We start from the raw sequence: 25,533 nt of genomic DNA, 5'->3' as shown, positions 1-25,533 counted from the left end.
TCCTTGGACAAAGAGTGTAAAGTACAAAGTACAGGAAACTACGTTCAAATTGTAGTGACCAGTATTTCAGCTTGTCATGGTTGTAGCTGTAGTTTCTTGTATGCATATAAGAGAAATAAAATATACATACATAAACTATTTTAGAACATTTCATACTGTTGTATATCTTTCATTCCATTTAGCTACATAAAAAAAGTGAAATGTTTCTCGGGCATCCGGGCGTCTCTTTTATTTGTGCATGTGACAATTGTTTTTGCCACTTTCAAAAAAATTAAGTTTGACTTGGCTGTGTCCTGATTCATCCATTTGTCTACTATAAGAATGAGTGTTTGTTGAAGAATGAGTTATATAATATCACAGTGTATCCATCCATTTAAGTTTTATTTGGTATCCATCCAGTTATTTCATATTTTATATCACCATCCATCCATCCAGGTAAAACATTGCATCCATCCAGTCATACATATGTCCAGGTGATATATTCATGATATATACATATTATTTGTTATGAGATATATCCATTTATTCCATTAACCCTATTCCACTTGTACATCCACCATTTCATCACACTAAACTACATCTTATTAACAAATAAGACAAACAAATAGACATCAAACTGTGTATACAATGTTGACATCGTCATGCGGGGGAGCTTACCTGAAAGATTTGCTTCAGTGAAAATAGAGCTCTTCGTAATTCTCTCCCAGTCGATGTCAGCAATTTTTCTGAAAAATAAGAAAGAAACATTAGCACAATTCGGTTAGAAATAATTTGAAACACAACATCCAAAATGGACTGAAAGGGCAAATAAAAAGGTGACCCTATGCTATCAGAGGTTATCCAAATAATGCATAACAAATTCAGAAGAATACACATGGGTAATAAACCAAATTTGACATGAGAAAAAATATAAATATAGCAAATTTTCCTAGTATGTTATCTCAAAAGTATCAGTCTGAGTAAGAGTCCAAACTTAAATCCACAGCAAATATTGTGCATCACATGACAATAGTCAATGACAAAAAGTATTTAAAAAAAAAAACAGTTTTCTGTACATTTTCATGAAAATATCATAAAAAGACTAAGAGGAACCTAGTTTATCTGAATTGACCAAAATGCCAATCCTGCCCAAAGACAACACCCAATGACAAAAAAACATTTGGTTGGATATAGGAAATAGTATAAATAAAGACAATCTGCCCTGTAAATGATCCCGCATGACGTGGGGCCTCTCTGGTAGGACCAGAGTCTCTAAGCAATATGGCTTGGTTTCCTTGTACTCAATGAACTGAAGAAGATTGGCAAAGTAGGAAAATCAAACAAGCAAACAATCAGTTTTTGGAATATTTTCCATTTGTAACAGACCAAGACAGAAGAAAATATTCGACGAATTTGTCAGCAATGTTTGTTGAGTAATGCCACCTTGTTTAACACCTTTTGATATTTGCATTATATTATACAAGGGTATTGAAAACACTTGAAATATGTTTTTAAAGCAATATCTCCCCTCAGACAGTAGAGACATTGTTTCTCAATGCTATCGTTCGTCCTTGTGATCATCAGCATTGAGACAATAATGAATATTCATACTGGTTACTGTCAACGATGTTCCCTGCAAGGATGCTTATTCACTGTTTTCTTGATACAGTTTTCAGGTGACACCCCCTCCCCGAAATTACAGGATTTAGAGATAAATTACTTCTGTTGATCTAATGACTAATTACCAGTGTATCGTCATGGTGATGGATTCATGACAACATTGTCTTAAAGAATAGGTAATATACTAATAACAATGAGTGACTTTTATGCCACTTTTAGCAAAATTCCTAGCAATATCCATGGCAGGGAACACCAGAAATGGGCTTCCCACATTGTAACCCATGTGGGGAATCAAACCCAGGTCTTTGGCATGACGAGCAAGCGCTTTTACCACTAGGCTACCCCACCATTCCTTACTAATAACAGAAAAGGAAAGATGTGTAATATCAGATTATTACTAGTAAATACATTAAGATTAAGAACTGATGTTGCTTCTTTATCTATTCAGTTCTTGGATAGAGTAACTGGATTCATGACCTTTGCTGTGCATAAAATATACTCTTCAAAAAGACATTTCAAGGACCGACATCTTAGGAACGAAGCACCATTTCCCTCTGTTACCACGCCTGAACACAACCTATGATATGCACGTGCACAATGCAGTAGCCCCTGAGGGCATGGGGTCCAATTCTTGATTTTGACAGTTTTCAAGAGGGTCGAGAAATCACTCAGAATATTTATTTTGACACTCATCTTGCATCACACATTTGTTAGTGTTAGTTTTAAAATGAAAATCATACACATGCAAATTACAAGTCATACACCAATCATCTTTCAAAAGAGACTACATTCCAAATAGCTATAGTTGTAAGGAAGTGCAAATGGTGATGCACTCTCAAAACATTCAATAATATCATATCAAGATTGTTTGACTCCAATAAATCTCCTAAATATTTTTAATCATAAATTTTAAAAATATGAAGTTCCCCTACTTTTTTTAAGAGTACATAAAGAAAACTGCACTTCAGATTATCCAATTCCATCAGGTATTCATAAATGAGGAACAAACAATAATATTCTTTCTATATATGATTAAACATAAGTGAGTAAGTGAGTGAGTGAGTGAGTGAGTGAGTGAGTGAGTTTAGTTTTACGTTGCACTTAGCAATATTCCAGCTATATGGCGACGGTCTGTAAATAATCGAGTCTGGACCAGACAATCCAGTGATCAACAACATGAGCATCGATCTGCGCAATTGGGAACTGATGACATGTGTCAACCAAGTCAGCTAGTCTGACCACCCGATCCCGTTAGTCGCCTCTTACGGCAAGCATAGTCACCTTTTATGGCAAGCATGTGTTGCTGAAGGCCTATTCTACCCCGGGACCTTCACAGGTCAATTAAACATAAGGGGCAATCTGGTAAACTAGTGATTTAAGTGTTTGCCTGTCAGACCAAAGACTCAGGTTTGATTCCCCACATGGATAAAATGTGTGAAGCCCACTTCTCCTCTCTTGAGCCTGTTACACGGAATAAATATTGCTAAAAGTGGCGTAAAGCTACACTTACTCACAATTCAATATCAGACATTTTCCATATTACAGGGATGTTCAGCAATCTTCACATTTATTTTGTGCTTTACATAAAGTTGAATCTGGACACATAATCAAGACTTGTTCTCAGGAATTGACTGGTTTTTTTTTGTTTTTTGTTCCATTTCATAACAAACAAGTTGAGTCTATATGGGTTTTCACGTCATCTGTTTTTTTTATACAGGGTGATCTCCTAACGTCAAAGGCCATGTCACAGACTGTGTGCAAATATCAATGTCCTGTGGGGTGTTAACACAGCCATGAAAGGTCCTAGCCACCAATGTAGACAAATTAAGCTGTCACAGCTCCGATTACACAGCCAGTAAAACCCAAATAGCTCCAATTTGTTCTACACTGTACATCATTGTTTTCAGCGTGCACTCTGTCCAATCAGGAATGAGTTGTAGCCCCTGCCATGTTTATCAGCAAGCATTGTTAAGAGTGGTGTGATGGTTGAGTGGCTCCAGCCTTCTCACCTCGTTTGTGTGTCTGTGGTCAGGCACCTGTGATACGAGATTATACACACCATGGGAGATCATACTAGCAGCGACAGACTTAATCACTACTTGCTATTATCAAAAAGCATATGTTCATATTAACCTATAATCACTGGTTAAGATGTTTAAAGTATTACGAAGCATACATTCATACCCTATTTGTTTTAAAAGTGTTCCTAAGGGATTGTATTATTGATCTAGGACTGATATAAACATAAACATCACAAGGGTATTAACACTACTACAAGTGCCCGCTCCACCAATCTAGACAAATTTAGCTGTTACTTGTTTGAAATGTACAGCAAAGGCAGGTAGTCATATGTTTTAAAAATAATACACTTCTAAAAGTTTGTTTTGGTGAAAATTGTATTCAAACAAATAAAAAAAGTCAAAAATCAATATCTGGTAAACCAGTGGCTGATATTATGACTGACATTATGACATGTATTACCCACCATGAACATGTTGGGGTATAACAACACATAGCTAACCAAGTCATGTATCTGACCACCCATTTCCTTTAGCCTTCTCTTACCACAGTCAAAACATGATAGGCTCTTCTTGTAGAAGAGAAGATCCCAAAATTGTAAAATTATTTACTTATATTCATCCTCGTACATATGAATAATATTGGTACCAACATGGTAAATCCCTCCAGATCATGTGAACATCTATCGGAAATATACATGTACAATTGTGTTATTTAAAAAAAATAACACTGATACTTTCTTTTATTAGTTTCCTCAAATTGTGTTCAGATTGTTATTTAAACCTTCATCATTCAGGACCCATGAAGATCTGCATTAGAACTGATCTTCAGTAACCCATGCCTGTCATAAGAGGCAACAAATGGAACCAGCTGCTTTGACTTATAAGGATGACACATGTCATTGTATCCCAATTAAGTAGATCAATGTTAATGCTGTAAGATCACTGGATTGTCTGGTCCAGACTTGATTATTTACAGACTGACACCATATCGCTGGAATTTTGCAGAGTTAGGCGTAAAACTTAAATGACTCACTCATTATTCAGACAGGGATAAACAACATAAGCGAAATCTATATAAATTATAGGTCAGTTCAGATAAGTAACTGGGATTTGTAAACAAAACAATCAGGTCTGAAAGGTCTTTAACACGACTTCAGTCTAACAGGAAATTAAAATGTACATAATGTCTAAAAGCCATTCAAGTACTAGTACGCTAAATGGCATTCACAAACAACATGTACCTCGTCCTGAAAAAAACCTACAGACCATCTGAAGATCGTAGGATTCATGGGTAAATGTCTTTTTTAGCGAACTACCTATAACTGTGAACAAACAGAGCTTTATGAAAACCTGTCTTGCTAACTGTGATTGGATATATATCTCCTTTTAACGAAGTGAAATGTTTTTCCTCAACTCCTTTCAATGTCCCCAGTTCGGGTAACATATCTCCCTGTCTGGTGATATACAATCATTGTGTCTGTCTGGGAGTGTAGAGTACATGGCAGCCAGGACAATACACTCACTGACAGGTGTATAACTGTCACTACTAGATGTAAAACTGTGTAACAATGCACAACATACAGGCGTTATACCATGTCTTTATTACACCACAGTGCTCACACCGAACAAGATGAATACACTCTCAATGACAGTTCACTCTGTCAGTAGTCAATGTATTTTTTTGTATCATTGGAAAAAACATATGAAGCCAAAAAATAATGTCTCAAAACAAAGACTTATTTTGACAGAGGAATGAATACATTTTACCACGCATTATGAATAACTAAATTTAGGAGGTTATTTAGGCATATAGTGTACATTTAGATAATTTATTCAAACTGTATGCATCTACGTAAAGCATGTCATATCTTGATGTTCCTAAAAATAGATCCTTCATTTCACGATCCTGTCATACAAATGAGATTGTTCACCAGCACCTGAGAAACGGATAGATAACAGGTTCCCTCTCTGTGATGTTTACCTACAACACTCATACATGTATTTACAACCTTTCCCACAGAGGCTGTCATTTCCCTATTTGATGTAGAAAGTCTTATTACTACTTGAGGGACAATCCAGCCCCTACAATATGTCTACTGGATGTCAATATAGCATTATGAGTCTCTACCTAACTGCCAGTAGAGTGTACATACATGGGACAGATGTTCCACTGGTACTACAAGGCATGTCTTCCTCACAACTAGCTGTATATATGTCTCAAGTTAAAGAACATCCAGTTGTTTTGTACTACTAATGGTATGGTAGGAAAGATGAACTATCATAGTTCTGAAAATATCAGTCATACTCTGTAAGAAATATATATATATATATATATGACAGCTTGATTCTAACCCTTGTAGCCTCAATCGCATTTGTGATGTGTCAATGTGTGAAATACAAGTACAAGTCAAGCTGTCTGTGCAAGCAGTACAGCCAGGTGTTGGCGATAACTGGTTGTTAGCCAGTATAATACTGTACTGTCCAGTATGGTCACTTTTGACCCGAAGAAGGAGCAAGAGCCCAGAAAAGTTATGACAAACAAATAAAGAAGTTGTTTCAACAAGATTTCTGTTGCATCTTGTGAGCAGTATATTAATCCTGCAAAGACTTTTTTAATTTGTTATGCTGTGTGAATTTCCACAATGTTCAAGACAATCACAAAATTGGAAACAGCCCTTACTGTATTATGAGTTGTGTCTTTCTGACCTTTCACATTTGAAAAATGCATACGATTTGACATGACAAGCAAATGCTTGTCAGTTACATGAGTTCTAAGTGGTTAAGCACACCGAGTCTTTGCAATGAATGCTGAACTACTTTACAATTTTATCAGTTCAATATCCATTATGTACTAAAAGTTTTCAAAAATGAAAATTTTACAGAGGTAATTTTTTTACATTTTTTAATTTAATGTCATAATGTTTCTCAATTTTAATCAAATGCAGCCTCCCACAGGATACTGAAATATGAAGATTTGATTTTGATCTTATTAAGGTATGAACATAATATGACTGACTGGCTGGCGTGTGTAGGTATAAAATCAATATTTAAAATCACAATTTCCTTGAATCTGTAAGGTTGTCAGATATTAGCTTCCACTCAGTGTCACATAAGAGCTCTCTAAGTTTGACATACTGCTCCTCTGACCAGCCGTTCATACTAATAGCCATGCCTGAAGGACAAACACCAGGCAGTAGCACGATCCACCTCACTGTCAGATGTCCATTTCAGCTATTGGACCACCCTGAGGCAGAATAATGATCACCTGATGGTTATTGGCAATATTGATAACTGTTGCTCTCTCTATTCATTCACGGCCCATTAATCATAGCGGTGGCTAAAGTATGACAGGAGGTGAAAGGGCAGAACGACCTCAGGAAGGCATGATCAGTGTACATAAGCTCTATCTACAGTATCTTCGTCTTAGGGCGTCTTACGGCTGTATCATACATCAGGATATGACAAGAAGGAATAAGACTTAAGTAACACATTTATTCAATTAATAATATTTAATCATGCATTAATAAACTTAATAAATTCACATAGCACTGAGTCCACATTTTTAACATTCCTTACAGACGTATTATATGTATACAATTATTCTGCCATAATTACTATTAGAGGAAAAGTACATTGAAATTTTTCATAAACATTTACAACAGGCTAATGCACATTAAATGTTCAGACTACTATAAAATTGCCTTTAATTTCTACATGTACAACAGATAAGCCTGAAAGGACGAGAGGCTGTATCACGTAATTATCAGCAGTGTTGGCACATTTCAGTGATAACTCTACATTTGGGCAGAGCATTAGTGATGTTTTGGAACAGATACTTATGCTGTCATTGAGCAGGACTTTTTCAATTGTCCATGTTAACGGTACAGGCTCTACCTTGAAAAATTGCCATTACAGTAAAATAACAAAGATATGCTCCATAAATTGTGTCAGTAAAAATGCCATCTGTGAACTTCAAAGACATGCCTATCCAATAATTCGCATTCAGACTTACATATTTTTTATACAGAGTGATATTCAAATTTAAAAAATTGCTGGAAAATTCAGCTTAAATGTACACACAAAGAAGTTGATTGTCTGTCAGATGATTAAGGAAGATTTCGTGTCTCATTAATATACCTACACATACATGATGTGAATAACTGTATTCATATGCAAAGGAAGGCTTCAGAGAAAATATAATGTCTCAAAAACAAAGAAAGTTGTTAAACTGTGTTCAGATGTACTACAGCAGTGTATGAAATAGACTGCCTGCCAGTGGCCTGCTGCTTACTAGTTACAACTTTATCTTATAGCAAGTCCTGTTGACTAACACATTTTCCAGGGGTATATACATCAAACCATGTCACTGACTATGGGAAATATTTCATTTAGTTCATGATCAGTCAAACCATAACTTCTACAGATCACCCTACCCATTTATCTTACACTAAATATGATTGGTCTACAGAATGCTTTCAGCCAATCATGAACAGTTTGCCATATTTAATACAGGGCTGGTTACATGTTAACAGGGCCTGCAACATTTTTCAGTTACAGCACTGTAGAATTCCTGTTTATTCATATGCTGACTACTGTAAATAATGCCTGTATGACTGAGTCATATTTTGCACGTTCCCACTTTTGAAATCTTCCCACTACATGAGGCCAAGTACCTTCAGCCAATGAAATCACAGAGAAGTTTCAAAGAGATTTAAATCTCAGACGACCATGTTATGTGTGACCCCGAATCTGAATTAATATTCACACTGTATGAAACCTGAAAGGGAAAAGGATTGTCTCAAACTCCTTCATGTATTTCTACTGACTGTGAAAGGTCAAATGTCAAAGTCTAACTTCATTTTTAAACAAGACTTGATCCGATATACATTGTTCACCACTCTACTTTCTTGTCTATAACATTACATCTTATCCATTTTAATGTTTTTGCATACAAATTGAACATCAACAGCATAGAGTCCATGACCAAAGACTTTTTAGCCAGTTTGTAACAATACTTTCAGTTAAATGATAAGTTTTCCTTTCTGTATGGCGTTTGTATAATTATGAAGGTTTTTCATAACTATCTGTTTGATTAAGTCTGCAAACATGTTCATCTTCAAAATATTTCAGTTTTGTGAGCAGACTGTTTAGTCATGCCTTCCATTAAAGAAATGTCATGTTTTGTCTGTCATATCCAAACTTCACCTTACATGTAACCTAAATGAAAGGCAAATTTTAAACCAAAACTCACATATCAGTACATGGTCTCTATCTAAAAATATTTCTAACAATAACTGATGACACCATTTCCTTCCTGCATTTCATCCTCTAACAGAAATAAATGTCTGCCAACAATTAAGCATAATTTCCTGAGGATGAGAGTACAATCTTTGTGAAATGAGGTTGAGCAAGTTGAAGTGCTGCATGCAACATAGCGTCTATAACACGCCAGTAAGGGCAGTTATTCAGACACATTTTGTATAATTTACTTTTCAAAATTTGAGAACACCCCCAAATAGCAGGCTGTATGTTGCACAACTCACCATCCATGATGAATGGATTGTTCTAAATTTGAGAAAATTGGGGTTCTTCAACTTTTTTAGTGAAAAATACACATGAGTAAAACAGTTGACTACTTACCTATAATGGCATGTACCCTGACTGTCAGCTGAGTTCGCAGAATCAGCGTGTTCTTCCGCCTGAAAAGATAGTGCCAAGAGTTATTGAAGATATCTCTACTCCCCTCCTACTGTGTTGTATCATGAACACTGGGGAATATGAGTGTATATCACATGTATATATACAGCAATAGCATCCAGTGGCCATGTTCCAGAATAACCACAGTCTGTACAGCACTGAAATAGATATGAATGAAAAAGGGATAACTGTATACTCAAAACAACGATGAAACATCTAAGAGTTTATGAGTAACTGCATGCTATCCAGGGCTCACTTGCACAAAGCAATCTGCAATCTTAGCACTACAATGATTGTAACTCCCATTCTCCAACATAGGCTTAAGACAGTTGTAGTGTTGAGATCACTTTGTGCAAGAAGGCCAAGACCAGCAAAAGAAATGCAAAATTCGAAAAAATGAAATCTCATAAAAGTCTACCATTTAAAAACTTGACAAACAAAACCTTGAGAGGCATCTAATTTGCTGTTCAGTATATAACAAACAGGTCTGTTGTTAGAAACAGCTAAAGAACTCCAAGCATTTACATGGAGATGGACAAATTAATCTTTTATTATATGAATGAACTTGTACAAAGATCTGTACAGCATTCCTTTCTAAATGTGCTGTCTGAAATGGAAAGAATGTGAAGAAACTAAAACATTCCCAATAACGGATGCTCAGCAGTTACACATCCCTTCTACACTGTTCTCTTGGTGTACACTATGATACAAACCTGAAAATACATACTGTCATGTACATTGGGGTTAAAACTTGGCATGTATAATTGATAGTTCAATCAAACAAGGTCTTGTAGCTGATCAGTGCAGTCTCATTGGTGAGTGATTCAGTTTAGTAATTTGCTGCTTTTACGAACATTCTAGCAATATCACACAGGGGTAACCCCTGGGCTCCACTGTACCAGTGGAGAATGAAACTATGGTTTGATGCTACACCCTTGTCACAAATTTTGCAGTATGAAATGAAAATAATGATGGTTTGTTAGATAACTTATATATTTTGTTGAAAAAACTTATAACAAAATTCTGCAAAGTTGGTGTGTTTTTCCTATTTACTTTACGTGTTATTTTGAGTCATTTATGATTATTTGTTTTTGAGTCAGAGTGCAACTCATTAGGGAGATTTTGACTCAAATGGACTGTAACCTGACTGGGCTATACCTGGCTGGCATGCTTATTGGAGTGAGACGCATAATATGAGAAATACAGCAAAATAATATTTGACATACCTCAGATCAACTGTCTAATCTGTCTGAAGATTACATGGAGACAATGTGTACAAAAATATGTAATATTTTAATATTTAACATAAAATTTGTCTGCATATGCAAAGGCCCACTAAAGCAATAGTACAAACACACACACACACAAAAACACATTTTAAGACAAATACAGCACACCAGTTTCCATTTGTCACCCAGTAAAAGACACTGGGCAATAAAAGTCAAAGAAGTAACCCAACCCTTTCTGCAGTGGAGATACAATTCAAGGCTAGGAAACCGATATCAGTCTGAGAATGAGCGATCAATGTCAAGTATGTCCCAGAGCTGGCTCCTGAAGCTTCCAAGGAGGTTGAGGTCATTTGGATACTCCAAGACAGGTAGATGAAGTGATACTTTAATTGAAAAACTTAAAAACCTATCTACATGTAGCTCCTACAGAGCAAACAGAGTGAGTTTAGTTTTGCACCCCAGTCAAATACATTCCAGCCATAATACAGTGTTCCCAGAAATTATTGAGAAAATCTTTGTTTTTTTTCTAATGATGATAAGATTGGAAAAAGGGCTTTCACTATGCACTAAGCATACTAAATAAGGGAGACAACTCTTGAAGGCTTAGAAGGCAGCTCATTACATCAAGAGTTATCTCCCTTGTCTGAGCAGACGGCTTCCTGTGTTGACATGGCAGAATTTACAGCAAGAGAGAAAAGAAAGCTCATTCTAGATGATTTTGAAAGGGGTGAGGCTGATGCTAAAGAGTTAGCTTGTAGACATGGTATTCCTCTGTCTACAGTATACAGAACTTTGAAGAATATTCAAACAGGAACCGGGATAGAGCACAAAGAAGGGGCAGGTCGGCCTAGGAAATTCAGTGTTGTGGATCGCCGAAGACTTGGGCAGATTGTGAGTGGGGGCAAATTGAAAAGTGTTGAGAACATCAGAAATGAAATGATTAGCAGAGGAAGTCCTCAGGTATGCAATGAAACAGTTAGGCAGGAATTACAGAGACTTAATTGGGTGAAAAAACGTGGAATTCCCTCGCCGTTGATGAAAGATGCACAAAAGGAAAAACTTTTAAACTGGTGTCTGGCTCATGAAAATCAAGATTGGGATAATGTTTTCTTTTCGGATGAAAGTTCTGTTTGGCTTTTCCCTAATTGTGTGAAAATTTGGACCAAAGATACTGTCAAACCTATCTACCAGCGACCAAAACATAGCCCGAAGTTTCACATGTGGGGTGGCATATCGGCTCGCGGAGTGACGCCATTGTGTCTTTTCACGGGAAACTTGAAAAGAGAAAGATACGTTGACATTCTAAATGGTCACTTTCCTCCGACAGCACAAACATTGTATGAAGATGATTGGATTTTCCAGCATGATAATGACCCAAAACACACTGCGTGCTACACAAAACAGTGGTTGTCGGGCGAAAATGTTCAAGTTTTAGACTGGCCCAGTTACAGCCCAGACCTAAACCCAATTGAGAATGTGTGGGGAGTCATGAAGGACAGAATAAACCAAAAGGGACTGAGAAATATTGAAGATATGAAGGCCGAGGTGGTCCAATATTGGGATACCCTGTCACACGATTACCTACAAACTTTGATGGGTAGTGTGCCTAGGCGTATTCAGGCATGCATTGCTGAGCGAGGAGGTCTAACAAAGTACTAAAACAAGACTGAGACTGTAAAAGGATGATGTTTTAACATGTTTATGTAAGTAAAACGCCAGAAGTTAATAAACGTAATGAGTTACATGACGCAACATGATTCTCAATAATTTCTGGGAATACTATAACTGGAGATATATGCCAGGCAATCCAGGGAGCAATTGCATCATATCTATGCAATCAGGATACGATGACATATGTCAACCAAGTCAGCGAGCCTTATCACCCGATCCCGTCAGTCACCTCTTACGATGAACATGGGTTCCTGAAGATTAAATCTCTAATCCGGATCTTCACAACACATCATGGTGTTCCCCGCCATGATTTTGTTAAAAGTTGCATAAAACTTCATTCACTTCCTGGCATTGTTTGCTCAAAACAACAGATATCATTAATTTAAGGGTTGATATTATGAACACCATGGGGGCTTGATGACACACAGTCAACTCATCTAGTTCCTTTTGAAGGCAAACAACAATGTGTAAGGAAACCATTCCAACCCGTGATACACCAATTCATATGATGAGGTTATGATAACATAAAGACCAAAAGGACCAAACACTCTTGTACTGACATCTTGAGTATGCGGCACATATATTTACCTGATAGAAGGTATGTTGATGGCGTTTTAGTACATTTATGGTAGGGATTGATTTTAAACATCAGTTTGCATTGATGAATTGTTTTGTGGACACTAAAACTGGATTTAAGACATTGTTTCCTCCGGCTTTATATCCCCCCAAAATATGTTTTACGTTCAATTCTAATTTTGTGCCAGTTACAATGTTTATCAAATTTGTTAATTTCTTTCAACAGTGAAGTTCAATGAAATTTGTTCAGAAAATAGGTCATAAAGTTATTCAAGAATTGTGTTTTAGGTGATCATTCCTGTATAAACAAACAACCTATTTTGCCTACTATTGTCCAACACCTGAATATAATCCAAGTGTGCTCCATGTAACTTGCCTTTCAGAATTTTCAATGCAAGTGCTTCTGACTTCATGTCTCAGTATAATACATATAATTATACAAGTGATGACATGACCCAGGGCTGTGACTCATGTCAGTTGGGTGAAAGAGAGCATGTCAACCAACCAGCATGACAATATCACTAGACAGCACAGGCAATAAGTGTGGCGAGATAATACGACATTAATGTGGCGTACAGAATTCGCTGTTGGAATGTCTAATTATGTCAGGTTATGCACATTGCTTTTAAATACCATTATTTCATTTGAATACACTGTGCTGTACATTTAGGTCCAGTTTTGTTTGGTTCTTTGATTGTTTGATCTGAAAGTGGCACTCAACAATATTCCAGGTACGGTGAGATTGTAAATCATCGTGTCTGGACAAGACAGTCCTGAAATCGATGACATGAGCATCAATCCTGACCTGTACTGAATGCTATCCCTATGAATGCATAACAATGTTAGCCTTCAGAGAGGCAAGTCTACATAAGAAGATAGTAAAAGGATGTCATCCTGTTAGAGGAATAATGTGTTCTCTTTAAATATATATTTACAGAAATTATCATTTAAACTATTTATTGTTACCATAGAGACTTGTGCAAGTCTACATCAAGCCACCCAGTGATCAGTCAGTGAGCCCAGCTATCCGATCCACTTGTGTCACCTCTTTCAGTCTTTGAACCAGCAGGACCTTGAAGGCCCAGGGTAGAACAGGCCTTCAGCAACCCATGCTTGCCATAAAACTCAAGCACGCTTGTAAGAGTCGACTTAAGAGATTGGGTGGTCAGGCTTGTTGACTTGGTTTCAGTCCCATACATCTAGTACAGATGCTCAATAAGGTTTTACTGTTCTAACAACAATAAAGTAAACAACAAATGATCCTAAGAGCTTTGTTTGGACTGGTAGTCTCTGAAAGTATTTACACAGATGATGTGTAAATTCAAATCTACTGGAAGTCACATCAGTTAACAACTGACTTCATATACTGAAAAAATGAAATCCCTAGGGTACTTCTATATCCTTGGTTAGATCCGGTCAAAGGTTAACACGAATTCTGATCTACTGGTAAACTGAGCTCCCAACAGTGGGTGTATATAATTAAATCTGGTCAGGAAAACAGATTTAACATTTCATAAAGAATGCTCCTGCTGTTGATCACTGGATTGTCCAATCCAGACTTGATTGTCTACAGACCATCAGTGTTAAACAACAAAGAACCAATCCTGCGCAGAGAATCCCCACCTGGTTGGAGAATGAAAGGACTGAGTGTTATCTCACCTCTTGTTCTGCCCATCAAATGACGTTTTTCGCCAGTATATCTGGCTACTTGAATGTACATGGTGAGATCACATATAAGTGCTTTGTGGCTATATATACTTACATAGCTATGTACATATCATAAACCAGTCTATATTCATTGCTTATAACAGTACATAGCCCACATGTATGAACGTAAGGCTGAATTTTCCAGCAAAAGATCTATCTAAACACCTTGATGCCACTAAAAGCTTTAGCTGTATCCACCTTTTTCAGGTTTTAATATCCTGATGGGTTACTCAATAGAGTTGTTTTTCTTGTACCAGCTATGATTAAATGCTTTTACATGCATAAATACACCTTCTTCCTTCTTCAAGGGGGATAAAGTGATGTGAAATGGGTTTTAACACCAAGTTGATGTTGATCCAAGGGTTTACTGAATGCCCAGCTGATGGATGTTTAGTAATTCTACCCTTTAAACATGATAAATTGGAAAGTCCAGATAAGTGGACAGTACTAATGTCCCTTTGATCCCATCCTTGTAGGACAGTTTCTTAATTTTATTCATATTTTGCAATTATTACTTATTACCTTAGAGACTTGTGCAAGTCTATGCATATACCTCTATGCATACATGCACAGATGCAAGTGCAGATATCTTAATATCTGTCAGAATGATACATTTGGGGATCAAAATGTCAACCTTCAGTTCAAGACACTATCCACTAAACCATGGTGGCAGTCTCAAACCAACAGTATGTCCATCATTTACAAAAAAAACCAAAAACTGGAAGGTTATTTTTGTAAGGGCTTCTAGTCTTCCTGTCTTCCTGTCCATTAACACTGGCCACAAGTAACTGTAGCCCTGGGTTCACTCATCATACATCCATACACCCACTGCCGCACACACTGTATGCTAGATACATCACACCATATGGACATCAGGGTCAGTTTGTCTAGCACTTCCACGATAGGATTATCTTATCTCTGGAGAGATAACTACATACGATAAATAGCATCTACTTCAAATACACACAATCTACATCAAATAACCACTTTCAAATATACTATCTGCAGCACAACCTTGCATAACAATATCCAAAGCTGTTTCAAACTGTATCAATTTCATTGACTATAAATGATTGACATTCCTGATGTCAAGCATATCAGAAACACACCACAGCAACGTGGTGAAAGAATGTTGAAAAAGACAAATATCCAAAGCTACTGAGGGATACCTAGCCTTGATACAAGGCTGTACTGAATGATGAGTAAAGCCCATGAATGTATTGTAATTCTATCCTTTAAAGTCTAGATAAGTTGGCTATGTAATATTTATATTTCATAGAAATTATCATTTAAGTTATTTATTATTACCTTAGACCGAAAAAAGTCTAAGGAACAGTTGCTTCACTATATAGTCTTTCCTTCACAACATTTAAAGATTGAAAAGCCCATGGCCTGACTATCTGTGCCTCATCCCTATCTTCTATCTCCATCAGTTGGAAGTCATGAGCCTCCCTCTACTTGACTTAAGTCCCCAGCGTCTCCCTTCTGGCATCTACATCAAAAGCCAAGCCACTTCCTTTCTGCTGCAGTAGCTGAGCACGCTCATATTTGCTCTTAGGTGTCAAGATTTAACAGGTTTCATAGCAACCCCTGATAATATCTATCTCTTTTTTGGTGCTAAATTCATTTTCCTTATGTTTTGCCTCTGAATATACAACCACTATCTATGGCCATGTTCAGATTTACTGATTCAATCTTTCAGGTTTACTTTATTTTGCATACATTTCACATTCATGCAGAAATTTAATATTCTTACAATATTGCTTTTTCAACCCCAACACATAAAACCCAAAACAAATCAAATCTGAAAAGCACTATATTTTGCAATCCATGAATGTGGAAGGGGGACATGATATATCAAGACTGTGTTCATGTGAATAAGTTGAGATAGCTTTTTAAGAGGATAAGAATAACATAAAATGACATTTTTACTTTGTTTCTTATCTACCAACCTTGATTTTTCAGAAGTAATTTGGCTTGCTCATCAAGTTTACTAAGGTGGCCATATTGAACATAATGCAATTTATTATTGTTTCTCTTCAGTCTTCTCTTTCCTTTGTATTCATATTTGCTATAGCAAAGGTGAGTGAGTGAATGAGTGAGCAAGCAAGCATTTCGTTACTTCAAAGTCTGCAGTATTAGATAAATCATGGAAAGATCTATACAGGCCGATTGCAAGTGGTTACTAGCATGAGTGTTGATGAAAGATACCTGGATGCAATGAAACACAGCTGACATGGTCCCATATTGCAATCCCCTAATCATCTTGAAAAGTTACTTTGGAGCAAAAAAAAGTTTTACTTATGACCCATTCAACAAATGCTACATCTTCTGCAACCAGTTTGTAAAATAACCAATGAAGTTTGTTGGAACTTGCTTCCAGTTTATCATGAGAGCTTACTAATGATATGCTGACTTGGTTGATGTTGGTCGGTTTGTTTTGTCAACATACCACCTATCACACAGATGCATTGTTGCTGAGTGTGGCATTACACAATAAACCAAACTGTGAAACACACTGTGCAACAACTTGATAATTCATATGCAAAAGACTAATAACACCAGACACAAAATACATGACTGCAAGCGACCATACAGCACACACATATCTATTATTTCTAAATGTAAGGAAAATCAATTCTGACCACAGTTACTTTCACTTTCAGGTGAATCTAATATGACCCACGAACAAAGGAAATTTGCTGAATAAGCATTATTCAACAAACATTATCTGTACGCGGCTTGGGGAAAACCAAAGGTCAGGGTGGAAACATTTGACCTACAGCTGCGATAACCAGAGTTACTTCCCTATAAACAATTTATCTAATTTGTGGTAAGCCATAACCGTATAGACGGGATGGCTATCTTGACAAGCTGACATCCGAAAGGTCACAGTACATCAGCAATCTTCACATGCTGGGCATCAATACTTAATCTCGCTATCTTGTGATCAGCGACAGAGCATGCCTTTAGACAGCAATAAACAACTTCACTATCTTTATTGATTGGCATGTACTCAATTGTTTTCAAGATGTCTCTGCAATGAGGCCAAATATACATAATGGCATTGTTCCCATACATCTTAAAATAGTATAGGAAGGGTTTATTTTAGAACATTGTTTAGTTTCTGACTATATGTAATTTTTATAAAAACAAATAATTCCTTTTTAAATTGAAGAGGAACCCAATTGTGATTGGAGATTCAGAATGAGATCTAGACTTGCTTCAGTTTGAGCTCTGCAGAAAGGGCTGAGCTGAAGGGGAAGTAATGCCCTTCACGGACTGTTGTATATTTGTTTGGGTTGTACTAATAAGACCTGCAGCTCTTTAGAAGAACTAGGATATCACCTGTTATATGTGTATGGTAAATATATCATCAAGTGCTCATGTTTTATCAAACACGGAGTAAAACTAAAAAGACTTACAGTTGGTACCTTATATTAGGTTGGTAGAAGTATGTTAATTTTTATCTAGCCCTAAGCTTTTCTTAACAATAACAGGTGGGGTTAATTAAGTGTACTACGACCACTTCAGATCAGGGTGTAAGACTGTGTAAATCTCATAACATTGATACAACCCAGGTTGGCTAAACTCATTGTTAATGGGGTCTTATAACAGGGGTTTATAGGAATAGATAGCAATATGTAGTTGTATACTGACTCAAGCTACTGGAGACCAATACAATCATGGCTGAAGCTTACTGGAATATATTGATACTGCAACAAGTTAATGCTTGCAAGATAGAGTAACACACACACATAGATACACCTTTCCCATCTACAGAGATGGCTCTTGTAAAGATCCATGTTACAATCTTCAGGCTTGTTGTAAAAGGTAACTTGTACATCCTAAATGACATCACATCCCAATGGCATAGATGTCAAGGTGTCAATCACTGGATTGTGTAGTGCACATCCTAACATCACATGCCCATGGCATAGAAGATTTGGATCGTGTAGTATAGTCTTGCAATTATCATGAATCAAACAATCATAACATACAGATGATGCAATAGATATATTGCTCTCATTCCTCGCTGAAACAGGCCAATTGTCATCATCGAAATCAAATGTGTATTATTTGGTTTCTGTAAAGACCAAAATGGACACTGACTTATAATCTTGACAACATACCAAATGGCAGACATTTACCTTCAGTCCAATATTTGAGGGTCCCTGAGACTCATGCTCCTAATTTTCATGGGTGTTCAGCTCCAACGTTTGAGTCCCAGAGACTTAAATATTATTATCAATACCATGTTGCTGTAATTCAGTTATTGTTATCAAGATCATCCCATTGTTACAGTAATTAAACTGCAAATGATACCATAAGCCAGCTGGCAGCAGATTCAGGGATAACTTTAATTGTAGCCTGATCAAAACTTTTTCAAGAAGTATTTGCAGTCTTTCTGTATCCCTGCGGATGTCTTTTTGTATTCCTGCTAATCAGTTTTGATGTATCCATTCAGAATTTTTCTGAGTATTAGGATACAGTTATTCACGTCCCACAAATCCCTGCATGGGCACTATCACTAGTTGATGGTGGATGTTACATTCAGACTATGGGTTTTAAGGTATTCAAAGCTGCATGCCTGCCTTTGACTGGTCAAGCTGAAGCTCAACTGGACAATAACTGAGGATCATCACCGGATCATCACTGGATCTAGCATCAAATACAGGGCCTGCATTTCCGTATTGACCAGACAAACACAGACCAACAGCCCTATGCTGGCTATGTTTGAAAGCTGGCCACAAACAGGTGTCCAAGTAGCCAAAGAACTGCAGCAACAACAGGACATCCTCATGCAAACAAGTCATAACATGCAAGCCATCTCACAATCAGGAGAACATTTCATTTGTTAAGCTGTGTGATGATGTTTACACATCACTTGTTCCTGCAACAGGCATGGATTATGTAGCTCCTTACTGACAATGGACCAAACTGGGTGTATGCTGGAATTGTGGAAGAATGTTCTGAAAGTGATTTCTCCATGAGAAAGTGATTGATTGTGTTGATACTATATTAATGAAGAGGAGGGGATAACAGAACACTGAGAAACCTGTTTCTGATATCTCCTTCATTACAATGGACAAGAAGGCCAAGAATTGGTGTTATTTAACTGCAGCCTCTACTTTCCTTACAACAACAGTTACTGGAGTTGTACCAACAGTTTAAAATTCCTTGTGTTAGTCTCCCATACAAACCCTGAAGCAAATATGACCAAGAAAGCTTGGGCAAGTTTAAGAAAATGTTGCAAGTCTAGATTTCCACAGCTTCAGTCTCTGAAAATGAAGAAAGTCTCAGCGCTCCTTCTCATTTCATTTTAATTTCTTTCACTATGAACTTTTTTCAGTATGATAAGTTCATTTCAGAGACTGGTTGTTAGTCTGTCCTTGTGTATATTGGCACAATTAAGCACACTCAGCAATCACTGGTACTATTAGTGTGGGTTATTTCTAAAGAAACCATTTTCTATAGCATGAAGCATCAATATTCTCATGTCACGGTAGTTCCGCATATTGATTAGATCTTCAATAGGACCGCATTAGATGGTTTCTCATCACAATTAATCCACAAACAAAGAATTTCTTGGAAACAAAACACAGGCATTATCGTGATAAGTGCACCTGAAGTGATGTTCAAGGTTATTGAATAGCAAAGTGTCTGTGTTGTGTTTTGTGAGTGATATTGGGTGGTCTGGCATAGAGTGAGAGATGTAAGTGGTTTGGTGTGGTGTCTGATGTGGGAAAACAGTTGGCGTGGCGTGGCGTGGCGTGGCGTGGCGTGGCGTGGCGTGGCGTGGTGTGGCGTGGCTACCTGTGCTACTCCTTGATATCAACTTTTAATCATGATCACCTATCACCATGGTGATACCTTGTTTATACCCATGATGCAACAGTGTCAGTCTATGTTGAGACGGGATAAGACTGAATAATGCTTCAGGCAACAGAGCTACCCTAGGCCACCTACATCTATACTAGTAACTGAGACCTTTCTCAGATTCATTGAGGTGAAATATTGGATTTAGCTGTAACAAAGACCCACTAACAATACCACTGTTTGACTGGCCGATGTATACTAAAGCTAATATTAGAGCATGGTTAATCAATCAGATTAATGGAATAATCTCATGTGTGTAACATTGCACAGAACTTGATACAAGCCTTAATCACATGAGAAAGTATGATCAAAGGATCAGGTGTTGGTGGAGAAGGTGTGCGGGTGTTTGGGTTGAGTGAGTTTCTTCTGGCTGGTTAGCTGATGGGTAGGTGGGTGGATGGTTGGGTGAGTGTGAGTGGTTAAGTGAGTGGTTGAGTGAGTGAGTGGTTGAGTGAGTGAGTGGTTGAGTGAGTGAGTAGTTGAGTGAGTGAGTGGTTGATTGAGTGAGTGAGTTTAGGACACTTTCCATAATATTTCCACAATATCAAAGCAGTGGACACAAAGAATCAGTTTCAAACATTGTGGGATTGAACCCAGGCCTACAACACAATGAGCAAATCCCTTATCCCCTTTGCTATTCCATGGTTCTTTTGCACATACAAACACATCACAATACACATGTTGCAAATAATTTAATTCAGTAAGCATGCGTCACAAACAGGCAAACTACCCCAATAAAGCAATAAGGTACCACGTACTAGTGACCTTCACTGTATGTCTATTCCTCTGTGGTCATGGTTACAAAACCTTTTGTCATCATCTGTCATAATCATTACAATTAATAATTCACAAGTCCTTTCATACAAGGGGCGGTGGGGTAGCCTAGTGGTTAAAGCGTTCGCTCGTCACGCCGAAGACCCAAGTTCGATTCCCCACGTGGGTACAATGTGTAAGGCCCATTTTCTGGTGTCCCCTGCCGTGATATAGCTGGAATATTGCTAAAAGCGGCGTAAAACCAAACTCCCTCCCTCCCTCCCTTTCATACAATCTATAAGATCTCCAAAATAAGTCTTTTTCAGAAAGTAATAACATAGTGTGTTTTCAATAAATGAAATGCAGAAAGATCACACTGAAACTGGAGGATCGACGTTAGACGTCTTCAAAATTAGGCTTTTGTGACAGTTAATTGGCTCAGGGTCAAAGACCTTCATCACTACTTAATTATCTCCCTTGCCAATTCTGATAAGTCACATAGGACCCATTGAGTCGTAACAACACACAACTAGACAGAAGTCTACCCATGTAAACCCAACCTATCAACAGTGTTGGTAACAGATGGCTCTGTGACATTCCCTTCACAGAGGAAACAGGTGTGCTGATTCACCTGTACACTTAACGAGGTTGCTACAGGTATATCTAATGGTGAATGGTGAAATGGGGAGCGTTCTGACTACACAGTTGACAACCTGATTCATATCATAAGAACATACTGATTTACCTGTATATTTAACAAGGTCGTTACAGGTTCATCTAACGAGAAATAGGGAAACATTGTGCAACAATGAAGACAACTGATTCATATCATAATATCGGCTGTCTACATGCCCACAAGCGTCTTTTGGGATGTAAATACTGGAAATGAGTGAGTTTAGTTTTGTGACACTTTAAGCAATACTGGAGCAATATCACGGCCTGGGACACCAGAAATGGGCATCACACATTGTACCCATGCGCAGAATCCAACCCGAATCTTTGGCATGATGACCGAAACATTTACTGTGAAGTAAGACAGGAGGTTCATCATCCTCTTAAAGATGGCTACACTTCAAAAGTGACATGCATGTGTATGGCATGGCTGCTTGTCCTTGTCCAGACTATTGATAGTTCTACAGCGTCAGCTCGGTGATATATCCAGTGCCACTGTTTCACATAGGACCAACCATCCATCTTCCGGTCAGATGCTTCATCAGATCATAATGGTGGTCTCCCAGCTGTGACACAATTTAATAACTATTGCTGGGAGTGACTGGATGGATGGATGGATGGATGGATGGATGGATGGATGCTACTTTAAGAGACGGTCCACAATATTTCATCTATAGCACAGTAGGTTCTATATATAATCATATTAGAGAGTTTAGTTTACCCCATGGGTGAGCTAGTTTAATGACTCTTTTAACCGAGATCCAGTTTTACCATAGTGTGTCTGCTTCTTGTGAAAGGAGCGAGTTTAGTTTTACGCCACACTCAGGAATATTCCAGTTTTGTGGTGGCGGTCTGTAAATAATCGAGTCTGGACCAGACAATCCAGTGATCAACAGCATGAGTATCAATCTATGCAATTGGGATACGATGACAGGTGTCAACCAAGTCAGTGAACCTGACTACCGGATCCGTTTAGTTGATCTACTGACAAGCATGGGTTACTGAAGATCAATTCTAACCCAGATCTTCATGGGACTAATCAAGTTGGAAAAAGACGGAATGATAGCATGATCAACATTTGACAATGCACAATGACAAACAATAATATAGCTCAAGGTGTATGCACTCAAATCCTCATGTACATTGGTTGTAAGACTACTGGAGGGTGAAAATGATATTTAATGCATTAAATTACCCATAACATAAGTGTAAGAGTAAACTGAATCAATGTACTGCTTGATGTATGTCAATAATGAATACAGGATTTGTCACAGTTACAATAATATTCTGAAATAGTCCATACAGCCTGTTGTAAATATCATCATAAACAGCCGCCACAATGGCAGTCGAAACCTGCACAGCATTTGCAAGTCAATAAGGAAAGAGTACAGCTCAGCTTGTGTCACAGGACATAAAGACACATATAGAAAGGAAACAAGTCAAGCTTAAAATATGCAATTCTCTTTGTGTAACGGTGGTGTGTTTGACAACTATCATTACTGCTGCTGTAGAAAGGATCAAATGGCCTCCATGGTTGGGGTTGAGCCATAAATGAACTGGTCCACTATACAATCTCACTTCGGAATGGAAATGAACCAAAATCTATACGACTCAAAGACAGTTAAACAATATTAGATTCTTTCATATTTCTATGGTTAATCCATGTAGCCAAGACCAGGGGATTATAATGAGATAAGTGAATCAGACCTTCTTATATTCTTTGTAGTAGTATACTAGTTTTGAACTGTGGCTTAACACCCACCACCAAAATGTTGTTTTGTTAGAGTTCTATCCCTTCAAATATCTTCAACATTTTTTAAACTGGTAAGGATAATCTGAAGCTTGAATGTAATAGACAAGTTCCATAATACAACATTTGAAATTGTCAAATATAAGTATATTTGCATGACTGTACTTTGAAATGTATTTTGTATGAGACTATTAGTGCTATTTGATTTTACCAATGTACATGTTTTCAAGGTGATTTGAAAAGTCATTGAGTCAAATGATTTACCCTAGTAGCATTTCTTCATATTATATTTGTAAGGAGATGGCAGTACAGAAATGGTTGTAAAATTAATGACAGCCATGGATGAGAAAGTCAAGTAAAGGAAACGTTTAGAAGGCTGGAAAACGGGAATACATTTTTCAATAAACTTATTATAGCTTGAACTGAGTAACAGTCATCCATCCAAAACGGAACAAGCAAAGGATGGTGGGACATTATGACAGGGATAAAGCAATGCTCTCTCTTAGAAAGCCAATATGTCATTTAACGTTTCACTCCCTTTTGTGTGCTGGGTAGTCCCGCGTGAACACTGCCAAAAGATTACATCCCTCTGTTAGCCATACAAACATCAACAACTATCTATTGTTGCAGCAAATAAAGTCCTGAGACTTATGACATTGTCGCCTATAGGCGAACCGGGGAAGCCATGCAGAAATATCAGCTGACGAGTGAGGTTGAATGTTGGCAAAACTGGATTACCCATACATTCTGGAGGACTGAGTCATTAGATCCTGGTTCATAAGCAGACCTGGTCCCCCGGGTGCACAGCCGGGTGCACAGCCGGGTGGATCAGGACACAGTTAGAGGAGCTCAGTCAGCAGCTCAACTGTCACTTGCTCATACACATGTAACACTTTAGGCAGGAAACATGTAGCACACCACTCAATGTTTGCTTGTCATTCTTATTGATTTTTTAAAATAAATATTTTGTGGCATCTTACATAGGAACAATTTCAAAGTAGTCTGTCACACTGACCCTGAAAACAAAAACAAATATATTCAAGAAAGCCTATGTATTTCTAGAATACAAGTTTCTGAAAAATTCTGAAAGTCTCTTAAATACTTTTTATTATATTTTCATTCAACTAATTTCAGTTCTGACTTTTTGTGTAAAATATGTTCCCTTTAGAGTCTTTATGACGGTCTTGTCTCATAAGGAGAGGTGACATGTGACTTGTCATTTACGTTCACTGACTATGTAAGTTTGTTGTCAGTATAATAGATAGGAGAACTACAACTGAGATCAGTTTGTTCACCTTTTGTCTATCGATACAACCTCTGTAACAAATACAGCCATGAAAACCTTGCAAGTCTAGAATATTGTGACAAGTCTAGATTACCACAATTTCTGGAAATGAAGTAATTCTCTGAGCTCTTTTACATTATATCTTACAAGCATATTTTTATTAAACATTTTTTTGTGTAAAATATGTTCATTTCAGAAATGAAATTAAGTGTATATCCCACAGTCTGTACAATTTCTGAAAGTATACAGCTTGAGGCAGTTTAAGCCCTCTGTAGCCCCAGGGTATGCTCCGGGGCAATTCTACAGCCAAATCCTCATTAACTATACAATGCAAAAGTTTCAGTTTAATACCACCCTTTTCTCCATTGTCCTTCATAAGATTGGTGGTCCAGCCCTTTCATGTGTACATTAAATAACTGTAAAGTTTCACACTGACCTGTAAAGGTGGGGTTGGACCACTTATCAATGATATTATAATTGAGCATTTCAGGTATAGAGAAGATGGGACAGGTATGGACGTAGTCGGTTAACACTGATACACCTGTCTAGTCTGGAATGTCATCGCTGACTATTTCGACCCACGACATGACAATCACACAAGGAAGTGTCTGGGCTTTTGATGTCAGACAGTCCAATCTGGCTACGTCACTCCTCAAGGGGTATTGATACACTGACTGTAATGACGGACGACTC

At 37.5% G+C, this 25,533-nt stretch overlaps 1 protein-coding gene across 10 annotated transcripts in view; it reads right to left on the bottom strand.

The window, feature by feature from the left end:
* Positions 1 to 25,533, bottom strand: part of LOC137257338 (FH1/FH2 domain-containing protein 3-like) — a 156,012-nt gene that overhangs the window by 30,069 nt on the left and 100,410 nt on the right. For all 10 annotated transcript variants that reach the window (XM_067794642.1, XM_067794641.1, XM_067794640.1 and 7 more), the window contains 2 exons: positions 9,261 to 9,319; positions 658 to 725 (listed from right to left, as the gene is read on the bottom strand). In XM_067794642.1, coding sequence (XP_067650743.1) covers positions 658 to 725; positions 9,261 to 9,319 — 127 coding nt within the window. The remainder of the gene's footprint in view (positions 1 to 657; positions 726 to 9,260; positions 9,320 to 25,533) is intronic.

This window comes from Haliotis asinina, chromosome 12, assembly GCF_037392515.1.
Source record: "Haliotis asinina isolate JCU_RB_2024 chromosome 12, JCU_Hal_asi_v2, whole genome shotgun sequence".
NCBI lineage: Eukaryota > Metazoa > Mollusca > Gastropoda > Lepetellida > Haliotidae > Haliotis > Haliotis asinina.
This window is presented reverse-complemented; position numbering and strand designations above follow the sequence as displayed.